Below are 12,573 nucleotides of genomic sequence, written 5' to 3'. Positions count from 1 at the left end.
TTTCTTTGGGTATGTCAATGCGGTTAAAAGATTGTGAACTAACTCTCCATGCATTATCTGTACCCCATGTGACGTTAAAAACCCTCTCTCCTTCCAAAGCAGGCCGAAGTCATGCGCTACTCCGAAGGCATAGCGGCTATCTGTATAAACATTCACACATAGTCCTGTACTGAGCTCACATGCTTGTGTTAATGCTATCAGTTCCGCTGCTTGAGCTGATTTCTGTGGTATGCGTGCTGTCTCCACTATTGTTTGCAATGTGGTAATCGCATACGCTGCTGAAGTCGTACCATCTGGTAGCTTCAGGCATGACCCATCCACCCACAGTTCTCCATCTACATCTGAAAAGGGCGTATCCTGGAGATCAATACGACCCTTTGTTTGTTCCTCGGTCACAAGGATACAATCATGTGCTTCTCGTGCCTCAGATCGAGTCTCGGGGTATGGCAACAATGTGGCCGGATTTAACGTTACACACCTTTTCAACGTAATATGAGGAGCCAAAAGCGTCAACTCATATCCCGTTAAGCGGGCACTGGTCAAATGCTGCGTCTTCGTTTGATTAAGCAGGGCATCGACAGCATGGGGGACTAATACCAATAGCTTATGAGATAACACAATTCCCTCACTTTGGCGTATTGACACAGCTGTCGCCGCAACCGAGCGAAAACACCCTGGTAATGCTCGGGCGACAGGATCAAGTACAGCCGAAAAATATGCACAAGGGCGCTGCTTATCGCCGTGCATCTGCACTAAAACTGACAATGCACATCCATCTTTCTCATGCACATACAACGAAAAGGGTTTTGCATAATCAGGGGTCCCTAACACTGGTGCTGAACAAAGGGCCTGTCGTAGTTGCTGAAAAGCAGTATCACACTCATCTGACCAAGGGATTGGGATAGGCGTGTCCTTTGTCAAGAGGGCTAACAATGGCTTAGCTATGTGCGAAAACCCCAATATCCACTGTCTACAAAAAGAAACAAGGCCCAGAAATGCACGCACATCCTTCTGTGTGGACGGTCTCGGTGTGTCCAAAATTACTTGGATACGATCCGGTGTGAGTGCACGTCCCTCCTTAGACAAAAGGTGACCCAAATAAGTCACCTTTGGTCTACAGAATTGCAATTTCTTCCTAGATACCTTATGATTGTGGGATGCTAAAAAGGAAAGTAAGGATAACGTACTTTTTTCACACAACTCCAGGGTGTCAGCCGCCAGCAAGATGTCATCGACATATTGAATGAGGGTGACCCCCTCGAGCAGAACAAAGGAATCCAATTGTCTTTTCAAAGCCTGACTGTAAATGCTAGGGCTTTCTGTGTAGCCCTGGGGGATCCTACAAAAACGATAAGATCTATTATTTAACCGCACACACTCAAACATATCCTGACGAGCACGCCGCTTACACATACACTATTCCACATACTCAATCTTACGTATATCAAACGATCCATACAAAGGCCATCGTAACTCAGGATCTTTTTTAGTATATTTCCTCCATACTGTGCTGTACATTATGGAAGAAAGACCATGCTTCACATACATATCCCTATTAGGAGTCCCCTCTGGGGGAGCTGGAGCAGATTCCTCGAGGTTCAACCGGTTTCCAAAACAGCAACACCACTTACGGAGTGCGCTAAAAGCAGGCATGCTCAGGAATAATGCAAAATATGCAATATTATAGAGAAAATGGCACTTAATCGTTGCGCCGTTCAAAGTAACACAGCTCCGGAGAAATCTCTCCACATTACCTGCCTATATGTGTTGCAACGCATATATTTTCACAAAGACAAATACAAAATATGACTAGTCATCACAAATCAAACTCAAATAGCCAGATCAGGCTTCAAAAACTCGGAGCAAGTACCGTACACCGGTTCTTACCAATCAAGAGTCCAGATTCCAACTGCCAAGCTCCACAATCGCCCAAACGGCTTTCACGGCAGGACCGACAGAAGAGGTCTCAGTCGAGGACCGGCGCCACCCAGACGGTCAGCTCGGAAGGGAAGGAAGAAAAACCTCGGGATGCCAGGGCTAAGACGCCGCTGGCAGTGATCACGTCCCTGGCCAAATTCCTCACCTTCGTCGCGACCAGTCTTTTGAGCATCCGAGTCGCCGATGAGCCCCACGTGTCGGGCGCCAATTGATGAATACAGGCCCCAGCTAGGCCCGCAGGACACAAGGGTTCGCTCTCCTGTAATGGAATCTATAAGGAAGTTGGCACGGAAACTGCAAAGTACATAGACAGCATTTATTAACCCTTAAGGGTGGTCCTACAATCCACACAACACTCTTCAGTATTGCATAGAGTAGCACAAAGAACTTACGTACATGGTCCCCTTTTATACACAATAGAGGGGCTCATAAGTGGGTGGATACAACATGAGGCCGAAGAACATTACCATTTATGGTCATTTTCGATACTGAATCAATATGTGGGCGGAGCTAACACACTCCTTGAGCCCGCGAAGACATGGTCAAGCAAGGCTAACTGATAACAGATGTGGTCAAGTCTGGGCATGCGCCAGATGGACAAAGGAGCTATTTATAGACTGTTACTAGGCAGATTACAAGAGCAACTAACACAGAGGTTGGACTCTTCTCGTGGGGAACACGTGGAAGCATGACAATACAAAATGGAGTCCGAACTTCGGTCAACATAACGAAGAAAACATGATCTAAAGTAAGGGAATTAATGTCTTTAGTAAATGCTTAATCACATCGTTGTTTCAATTTACAACAATACCGTATAAAGTCTTCCATGAACGCAATGAAGTAACAGTTGGTGCTATGAAATAAGACAATAACAAATGTGGTACATTAAATAGTAACTCTAGCATCGTGCTACAAAGAACCACAGACACTTTTAGTGGTTTATCAGGAGCTTTATTTCTTTGCCTCTTGTCTCTACCTTGTCCCTACACTAACTGCCTCTTCCTATCCTGACTCTTCCTCTTCCCCTCACCCTACTCGCTCCGCCCTCCAACTACTAGACTGCTAACCTCATTACATCTCCCCTCTTCTTGATAAAACAAACACACGAACAGTGCTTCAGTCCATCTCTTCAATGAGTCTCTTTGGTGGCTGGATATCGCGACGTGTCTGCAACGATGTGTTCCCAGTGGACACGCTCGGCACGGACTCACTCTGCTGACCTCTGCCCCCCGTATCACTAGGATCAGGTTCTTCAACTGCTGAAGTGTCAGTCAGACTCACCTCAGGTCCTTTTGTGTCTCGCAGATACCTCTTGACGTGGGATGTGTTCCTGGGGATTCTGCATCGTTCGGATTCCGCCGTCAGCATTGTGTCTTTCTGCTGAATAGTTGCTAATGACTCGTCACGGACTTGGGGATTAGTTTTTTCCTGCTGCTCCTGGCTCGCACAGACATGATCACATTCATGCAAGGATAGAGACCTCGCCCTCCTCTTGGCCTCGGCATACGATTTCAGTCTATCCTTGTCATGCTTGTCAGTCCCAGCTATTTCCTGGTGCATGTGATTTGGTGATACCGCTTGCAGAGCACCTTCCCTTCTCAGGAACCGATTTCCCACTGGCCGCCCTAGCATGAGGGTCGCAGGACATTGTCCGGTGGTTGAGTGGGGAGTTGTCCTGTAGGCTCTGAGAGCTTCGTTCAGAGCTGCTTGTAGTTCTCCCCTCCCTGCAGTGACTTGCTGAAATGTCGTTTTGAGCATAGTCATAAACCTTTCCATGGGGCCATTCGCTTGTGGCCAGAGTGGTGAAACTGTTCGGTGCTCAAAGTCCATGTATTTCGCGAAAGCACTGAATTCGTGACCATTGAATGGCGACCCATTATCAGTTTTGACTTCCTTGGGAACACCCCATGTTGCAAATATCTCATATAGCACCTTGAGAGTGCAGGAAGCACTTGTAGACGATGTTATTTGTGCAATGGGAAATTGTGAATATTCGTCAATGATGGCGACCACATATGTTCCAGACAGCAGAGGTCCATGGAAGTCTAGGGCAACTTCTTGCCAGGCTCCACTGGGTAGGGTGGTCATTTGTAGTGGTGCCGGTGGATCGCTTTTGCTAGTCGACTGACAGGGGTGGCAATCTTTCAAGATGGTGTCTTTGGCGGTGACTTCCCGAATGGCGTCCATGTACTTCCCATCAATCAATTGTTTGGATCCTGACTACGGCAGAGGGTGGCGGGACATGTAGTCAGCCGTGTTCTTCGCCTTCCCCGGTTTGGGAAGTAATTTGGGAGACTTGCTGGCACAGTTCTTACTGTCATTGACTGTGAATAAGACTTCCACCAGATGAAGACGCTCCGCAGTGGGGAGGCTAAGTAGGCAGTCGGCTTCCGGCCCTTTGATGACGTGTATGACTGCCGGTATGGTGATGTCATCACAGGTGAGAGTTGTGTGGAATTTACCCAGACAGGGGAGTGGTGTTTTGGACATCCACGTGAAAACACGGACCGGTGCAAAAGTTAGTGTGGGCTTCGGGACCATTTTCTCATATTCCGTAATTGGAATATAGTTCAGCGAGGCTCCGCTATCCCATATGAATTTGGTGTCGTGATTCCCCACTCTAATATCTAGGCATGGATACTTCTTCAATTGATCAGGGTCCGCAATCAGGTTCAAGTGTTCCACCGTGTAGGTCGAGTCTTTGGAGGAAGATGATTTCGAGTCCCAAGATGGGGATCGGCGTCCCCAACGTGACCTGCATGATTCCCGGCTGGAATGTGATGAGCCTGGGGACCGCACAAGTTCTCCTTGAACGGCTCGTACGTGATGTTTCCGAGTGTCTGAGCGGGACGACCTCGTCGGTTCACTCTGCCTGTTTCGGTGGTAGTCCCCACACATTGCCTCGAAGTGATTGGACCGCCCACATTTCCTGCACCATTGGCCCATGGCCGGACAGGTGTCCACATGGGGGTAGTCACGTCCACACCGGTAACATCGCTTCGTCCTTTCTGTCTTCCAATCTCTTCGCCTGAGCTCCCTTCTCCCATACTCCGGACGCCGTTGGTGAGACGACGAGCTATTATCTTGCTTATTTCTCGGCCTGCGAGGTTGCGGAGGGCAATTAACTTCTCTTTGTCTTCCGTCACCTTGGATCCCTCAACATAGTCTTCGAATTCTTCTAACCATTCCTGCTACTTGGGGCCCATGCTCCCTCCTGTGGTCACGGTCAGACATTCCGGCGCTCGCAGGTGTGATCCTCCCGCAACCAGGGGCTTCCGTTGTGGTGAGGTCGCCATTGCGTCGTTGTCTTCTTTCCCCTCCCTCGATTGGTCTGGTTTCTTGGTGGGTTCTCGCCAATGCTTGTTTACTCGCTCTCGTCACTGCGTGTTTATTTATTCTTGCCAATGCTTGTTTATTTCTTCTTAGCAGTGCTTGTTCGTTTGTACTTGCCAATGCTTGCTTGTTCTCGTCAATGCTTGTTTATTTTCTTCTTGCCAATGCTTGTTTATTTATTCTTGCCAATGCTTGTTCGTTTGCACTTGCCAATGCTTGCTTACTTGCTCTCACCAATGCTTGTTTATTGTCCTCTTGCCAATGCTTGTTTATTTATTCTTGCCAATGCTTGTTTGTCTGTTCAATGCTTGTTTATTTATTCTTGCCAATGCTTATTTGTCTGTTCTTGCCAGTGCTTGTTTCGGTTACTGTGTGCCTGACTTCAAAATGGCCGCTCCCCGAAAATCAAGGGGTCTGTCTCGAAGGCCTGCCTGACTCCAAGATGGCCGCCGCCACTGCACACACACACGAGGCTTTTCTTCGGGCTCATTCAGTCTTTTCCATGCTGGACTCACCGGCGGGCCTCTTCAAGGGTGGCACCCTCCAGGCTCTGCTCATTCACGACGGCGACAGCTATCAGGTGAGGTCGGGGTGGGCTCCCGCCTTATTCTGCAGCTTCCCGCTTTTTCTTCGCACCGAGCATGCCAAAGCTCACGCATCGGGCGTGAGATTAGCCGGCAACAACGAGCTTCCAGCTCACCTTTCACCGCTCTCAACAGCGCTTGTTAGCAGGCTTTCGGAGACAGCGTCTCCAACGTCGAGGCACCTCTTTCTTCACTCGGGGGCACAAGGCAGGGTCGGGGTGGGCTCCCGACTTCTGTACTCACTGGTGGTATCCGGATTACACGCATCCAGCGTGAATCAAGCTGCGAGGTGATCAGTCACTTCAGGCAGGTCCGGTTCTTCACCAACTCCGGGGCTCCGTGAATGGTGTGGGCTTGTTCATCCCACCCTCGTCGCCAGTTGTAGCATCGTGCTACAAAGAACCACAGACACTTTTAGTGGTTTATCAGGAGCTTTATTTCTTTGCCTCTTGTCTCTACCTTGTCCCTACACTAACTGCCTCTTCCTATCCTGACTCCTCCTCTTCCCCTCACCCTACTCGCTCCGCCCTCCAACTACTAGACTGCTAACCTCATTACAGTAACGTGTATGTTATACGGAGAGTTACACTCAGTTGCATGAGAACTGCAGTTCCTTTGACAGAGGACTGGTAATTGGGAGGGCGGGGAGTACCTGGGCCCAAATTACCGATTTTAAGATTCCCAGTAGCACCAGTTTAAATCGGGAGATAGTGACAGAAATGCATGCGGGTTTCTAATGCACGCGGTAAAGTCATCCCCGGCATTCTTACACCTTTTGAATTTCAGAGAGGGAGCACCGCGTCACTCTGAATCGTCTGGGCGGTCGGTGACGCTCTGACTCACTTGTAATGTGGAACTAAATGTGACGTCATCTGCAATCTGCCGTTACAATTTATCGTAACTTCATCTGTGGCGCTCAAAAAATCATTTGAGATGTTAAAGTCACTAACTGGTTTAGAATCCGAAAAAGTGTACGTTTTCCTTCACAAATAAATGTGAAAATACAGCACTTTGGTCAGGTTGTTTTGCTTTATGTATTCGTAAATCTAGGAAAAAATGTTGGGGCACTTTACATACCTGTGCATAAAACTAGGCGTGTACGTAATACTACAGCCCCGAAACAATGTCAAATAAAGTAGAATGCACAAAATTCCCCCAATTTCACAGGTTCTTGTTACTTTTAGTTTGAGAAGAACATGTCTCACATGAGACAAATTTATGTAGAAAATGTGCTGGGAAGACATTTCTGACACAAGCCAGTTCCCTTATATATCTTGCATGACTTTTGAGTTGGAGGCATGCACCATATTACATTTTCACGAGAATCCCACAAAATTAATTTCGTGATTTTTTTACTTTCTTGCATATAGCTCATGTTCTCCAATATTACATGTGATGTACACAAGCATTATCAAATTTAATATTGCAGCCCAGTGTTTCCTATGAAACAATCAGCTTTACTACGGTGAAAAGAGCTATTAGGACATAGTCACAGTGTTGTGTTTTGATTTAGATGCCCGTACATAGATTTCCCTGAATCATGTCCTTATATAGGCACGATTCGCATTGCCCTGATTTAGGCATAGAATCCCAGTCCTTATTTAGGCATTCGCCATGCTATCCAAATACAGGCATGGTCACCTACATCCGTCCATCCCATGTCACAACAAGTTCTTAGAAACCAGACCCTTAAGCCATCGGGACTTTCCCTAGCTAGGATTATTGATTTCTCCAAGAACTCATCTATTATGCATGAACTACTATTCCTTAGGGGTTCATTCATGACGTCTTCCTCTGCCCGACTTTACGTCAATGCAATCATTCCTAAGCACATTCCAGGTATAAATATACCTTCCCTTACCATGGCAAGCACGGCTCGGTTCGACTCGCCTACACAGCTCAATATAGCTCGCCACGGCAAGTTCGTTAAAAATTCGAGTTCCCGCCTGACGCACTGACCAGACGCTGTCATCCCTGCTCGCAGAGAATCAAGCTTTCAGTGTTCTGACTCCCTTCGCGGGGTGTTGGAGTTTGAGATTCGGAAAAAGATTCCCACCTCTCTCATTCTAAGGTATGGTGCTGATTTGAACCTAGAGGGACTCTCGGCATATAAACTTAGTATATACCATACTATAGAAAACAGCACCTACTTCTTACCCTGTACTACACTTAGGTTAGGTACACTGGGGTAGAACTATTTAGAAGCATCAGACGAGTATTCACTTTTTAGCCTATGTTATTTATTTATGTATATATGAATATATGTCATAGCTAAATGACAATGCAAATGCAGTATTATTTCTTCTTACTGCTTACGGTGTGCGTATTATATCTTGCTTACTGTCTAATGATTGTAACAGCTCATATCTCTTACACAAGAAACAAGACTGTTCAATAAATCCTTTTATTGAAACGCCCGTCTATCTATTTCTGTGTAACTCTGAAGAAACTAAGCATGCACGATTGACTGAGTGAAACTGTTATTTATTGTTTCCACGATTCTGAGACACGCTCCGATTCTAAGGGAAACAAAGTTGTCATGTTTATGCGGTTGTCAGAAACTACTCCCTTCTTGTTTATTCGAGAAGTTTCTAGTGACTATAGTGTATATTATTCCAATGCGCAGAGCCTATAAGGGAAATAGGAACTACACCACAACAGTAAGGGCGTGTAACCATCAGTGGTGACTCCTCTGCTATGGCGGAGAAGCATTGTCCCACTGCTTTTAGGCAGTACCAAGTACAAAAATAAAATGATAATAACTTAGAGTTATTATCACGTTATGCTTTGTGCCCTGCTGCTTTGCGGGAGGGCGGGTTGTCAGGGCTGCTTTGCTCTTGGAGTAGGGGAGGAGTTGTTTGCCCACTCCTAGGTGTGCAATCAATGTTTGGTCGGCTCTCCCGGGCTGCCCAAACCAGTCATGCCCATTTTCCCCGTACTCAATGCAGGCTGTATTACAGCCTGCATGTAGAACATGCCCACCCCTCCAGAACATGGCTGAGCGCCATCTCATGGTGCTCAGACCAATAATAATGCTGCATTGCAGCGTTGTGATTGGCTTTGAGGAGGGAGCCGGGCTGCCTGCTTTCTGTTACTGGAGTCAGATGAAGGAGAGCAGGAGCAGAGATGCGGGACCCGGCCTCAAACTAAGTTTCTTTTTTTAATCCAACCCTGCACGCCCGCCCCACCGCAAACCTCCCTCCCCTCACCTCCCCGCGCCCACCCCGACACTCACGAGTCATGCCAGCCGCCACTGCATGTAACAAAGTTTCTACATCTCCTACTTTTAAATACTATGCACTTGCCTTATGGGCAGTACAGCCTACTTACGAGTAACTTAATTATATTCTAAGGGAATGTTTAGACCTACCAAAATGGTTTATTTTGAAAAGTTAAATTGCAGTTTAAAAACGTCAATGGTTGAGTAGAAAATGTTTACATGAGTACGGTTTAAGCAGGAAATATTTCCACCTGAGCAAGTTGCTCTGTACATATCTTGCGTGCCTTTTTAACACAAGGCATACACTCACTTTTTAATAAGAAATACTAGAACATTAAATTCATGATTTCACACACCCATACACATAACTCTTGGTCCCCAACATCAGCTATGCTGCACAATGAACTTCAATGGCTGTTCTGAGATTCTTAGTGTGTGGATGGAATATGATCCATATGAGCACTCGCTGCCTTAACCACAAACTGCATGTCCCAATGCTGTGATAACTCTTTTATTTCATTACTCTAATATCAGTACTCCAGATGCAAAGGTGAACCCACACACCATCTGCATGTGACTAAGGCCAGATCCCTTTACTTATTGGGCTCTAAAAATCTTCTGAGACTAGAAATCAACTTTCTGAAGAACTCACAACACATTTCAATTAGCTTGCCTACTGACATGCAAGGTTGCAAATAACCTGTGACTATGCAGAGCCAAATCCCAAGGCTATGGCCCCATTCACTGCCAGCAGTCATCATGTCAGTTTCCAAAGATAGTATCTGCTGGCTACATACAAGTACCAGGATGCTGTCTCTCCCCAACAACAAGTGTTATTTATCATCACAAAGAGGATGAGACAATCCATTAGAACCTAGGCATCGCCCACGCCTGCCTTCTGCTGCAACAATTCCAGTGGTTATCCTCGTTGTGTGAAGCAACACCTTAAAGCACCCCCACATGGCACAAATGTGGTTTGTAGAACTTTGCCAAAAGTAAATTCAATAGATTAAACAACACCCTTGCCCTTGGCTGAGTCATAGAATTAATTACTCTCACAGTTCATACTTTGGCAGTCTCTGAAAATGTCATTCTTACATACAGTTTTCCTCTAATTAAATAAATAGCCTACCTTCGCAGATAAACGTTCACCCCAATTAATGTTCAGCCCTCAGTTTCTTTAGTCATAATCTTTGATTATCCCCTTTCTGAGTCCATGCATCAAATTCACAAGGGATTGAATTTAACAACATTCTAACACATTTGTTGAATGGAAAGTAAAATGTGTAGCCTATGATTCCAATAATCTGTAGACGCCCTTTTGCAATTTAGCTTATTTCTTCTGGGTTTTGACAGTGCAGCTGTCAATCAGACATGATGCTGGCAAAATATACATAGAGTGGACTAGGGTGCACCGCTCTCAACCATTGGCTTCCTCTGAACAGCCACTTTCAACAATTATCTTGCGATGTTGTCTCTCACTTCTTACCTCAGTCCAGGACTGTTTTCATCTCTCACCCAACGCTATTGGGTGTTGCTGTGCGTCCTTCCACCTCCACTCAAGTGCTCGCATTGAACTTCATGACGGTCTACCTTACAACATAAGTAATGTCTATGTCCTTCTGCTGACTCCCTCCTGTATTTCTTGTTCTAATATGCTAATGCTGCATACGCCCAGACCTACTAGCTTTGCCAATGCATGCTTTATATTTGCTGGTGCCGCCCCACAATAGTAATGGCATTTTTTGAAAGAGTATGAGTATTTAGTGTTCACATTATTTTATTAAGTGCATAAACATATCGTTATAAGACATACAATACCAGAATATGACATATTGAAATACAATCATTACAAGTAGATGGCAAAATAATTCGTATAAGGTTTACAAAAAATTCTTCTCACAAAACCATAATGATAAATCGATATACATAAGTACAGAAGAACTAAGAATGAAATCTGCCATCATATGTAGTAAGGTGGGAGCAGAAGAAAAAGAGGTTTTGTATACCAAAGGCTTCCCACACCATAGGAAGTGGGTTATGGAATATGATATTTGCTTGTTTAGTAATAATTCCAATGTTTCTACCTTAGGCAATAAACGTTAAATAAAATATACATTTCAATAACACTTCTAAAGCCTACAGCCAAACCAAACATGCATTGAATTAGTAAAGGTTGACAACAAAAATGTCTCCTACCTTTCATTGTTAACCACGTTTGAAGAAGATACCTGGTGAGATCGAGGGAGACAAAGGTTCCTGTGCTCTGTGACAGAGGCAAGCTCAGATACAAGTATATATACACACACACACACACACACACACACACCTGCCGTCCATGCACGACTTCCTGTTCACTTAATTAGCATTGAATAGAAATGATCCATAGAAAGATAACAGTAAACTCGTGATACATACTTGGCAAGCTGTTCACCTTTCTATAATGAGATCCCCTCCAGCTATTGGTGAAACGTGCATTGTAACAGTGAATCCTGAGTGTCTTTGTACTATGAGTAATTGCTGGAGCGGGTTATGCTAAATTTTGTATACCCACCCCATTTTGCATGTTATTTTATTAAGAAGATTAATTAATTAATTAATTATAATTGAATTAATGGATTGGAGTGATGTGGAAAATATTTACCAATCTTACTAATGTATGAATTACATGTGGGATTTGCATCTGCATGGCTTAATTAAATACGTGAACTAAATTTCGTACGCATATTAATGATAAACAATTAGAATATTGCATGATATATGTCGCTTTTGTGATGTATTTGTGATTCGGGCTTTATTTTAGTAAGTATAAACCGCACTGAGTGTTGCTTTTGCTAGATAAATACACACACATATGGGTGTTAGCAAGGGAATAACATTTGATTAGTCATTTCTATGTATTAATTATGTTTTTGTGTTTCTTTGCTTAAGTTGACCATTATGGCCTATCGAAAGATGGTTGCCTTTGGTGCCTAACCCGACTGCCAATGCTGAACAAGGCTTGGGTGAAGTGCGCCTGCGCTGACAACAGATACACAGTGGCCTGGACCTGACCCCAGATGAACATGTACCTTCGAGAGACAGCCTGGGACGTCGTCCAAATATTCCGAGCAAAGACTGTTGTGTGAACCGGAACTGACAAGGGTCATAACCCAAAAAACACTTTCGTGAGAACTTAAAAGGATGATCCCTGATTGTCCAATCAGCGAACTCGGATGCCCAAAACTTTGATACATTTGATATTGATTTTACTATAAATTATGGTAGAATAGAGAGGTGGTAGGCGGGTTCGTTTCTGGCCTTTCTCAATTTCCTGACGTTATGCTGACGGAGAGGACGGTGACACTGCAGGACAGCTGTTAGCCTGAATCTTTGACGGACTGAATTAATGCCCAAACTCCTGATGAACTGAACCTACTAAAATCGATGGGCATAGATTTGCGAGACTGCCAGATTTGACATAGAGGACGACATAGCCAGAATAGGTAAATATGAATG

The 12,573-nt window shown here is 45.0% G+C and overlaps 1 protein-coding gene across 1 annotated transcript in view; it reads right to left on the bottom strand.

The window, feature by feature from the left end:
* Positions 1-11,340, bottom strand: part of LOC146816612 (cysteine-rich venom protein LEI1-like) — a 193,494-nt gene extending 182,154 nt beyond the window's left edge. The window contains exon 1 of the mRNA XM_085610487.1: positions 11,275-11,340. Coding sequence (XP_085466613.1) covers positions 11,275-11,281 — 7 coding nt within the window. The 5' untranslated portion in view covers positions 11,282-11,340. The remainder of the gene's footprint in view (positions 1-11,274) is intronic.
* Positions 11,341-12,573: the final 1,233 nt, after the last annotated feature.

This window comes from Triturus cristatus, chromosome 6, assembly GCF_964204655.1.
Source record: "Triturus cristatus chromosome 6, aTriCri1.1, whole genome shotgun sequence".
NCBI lineage: Eukaryota > Metazoa > Chordata > Amphibia > Caudata > Salamandridae > Triturus > Triturus cristatus.
Note: the sequence above shows the minus strand (reverse complement) of the source record. Positions and strands in the feature narration are given on the sequence as shown.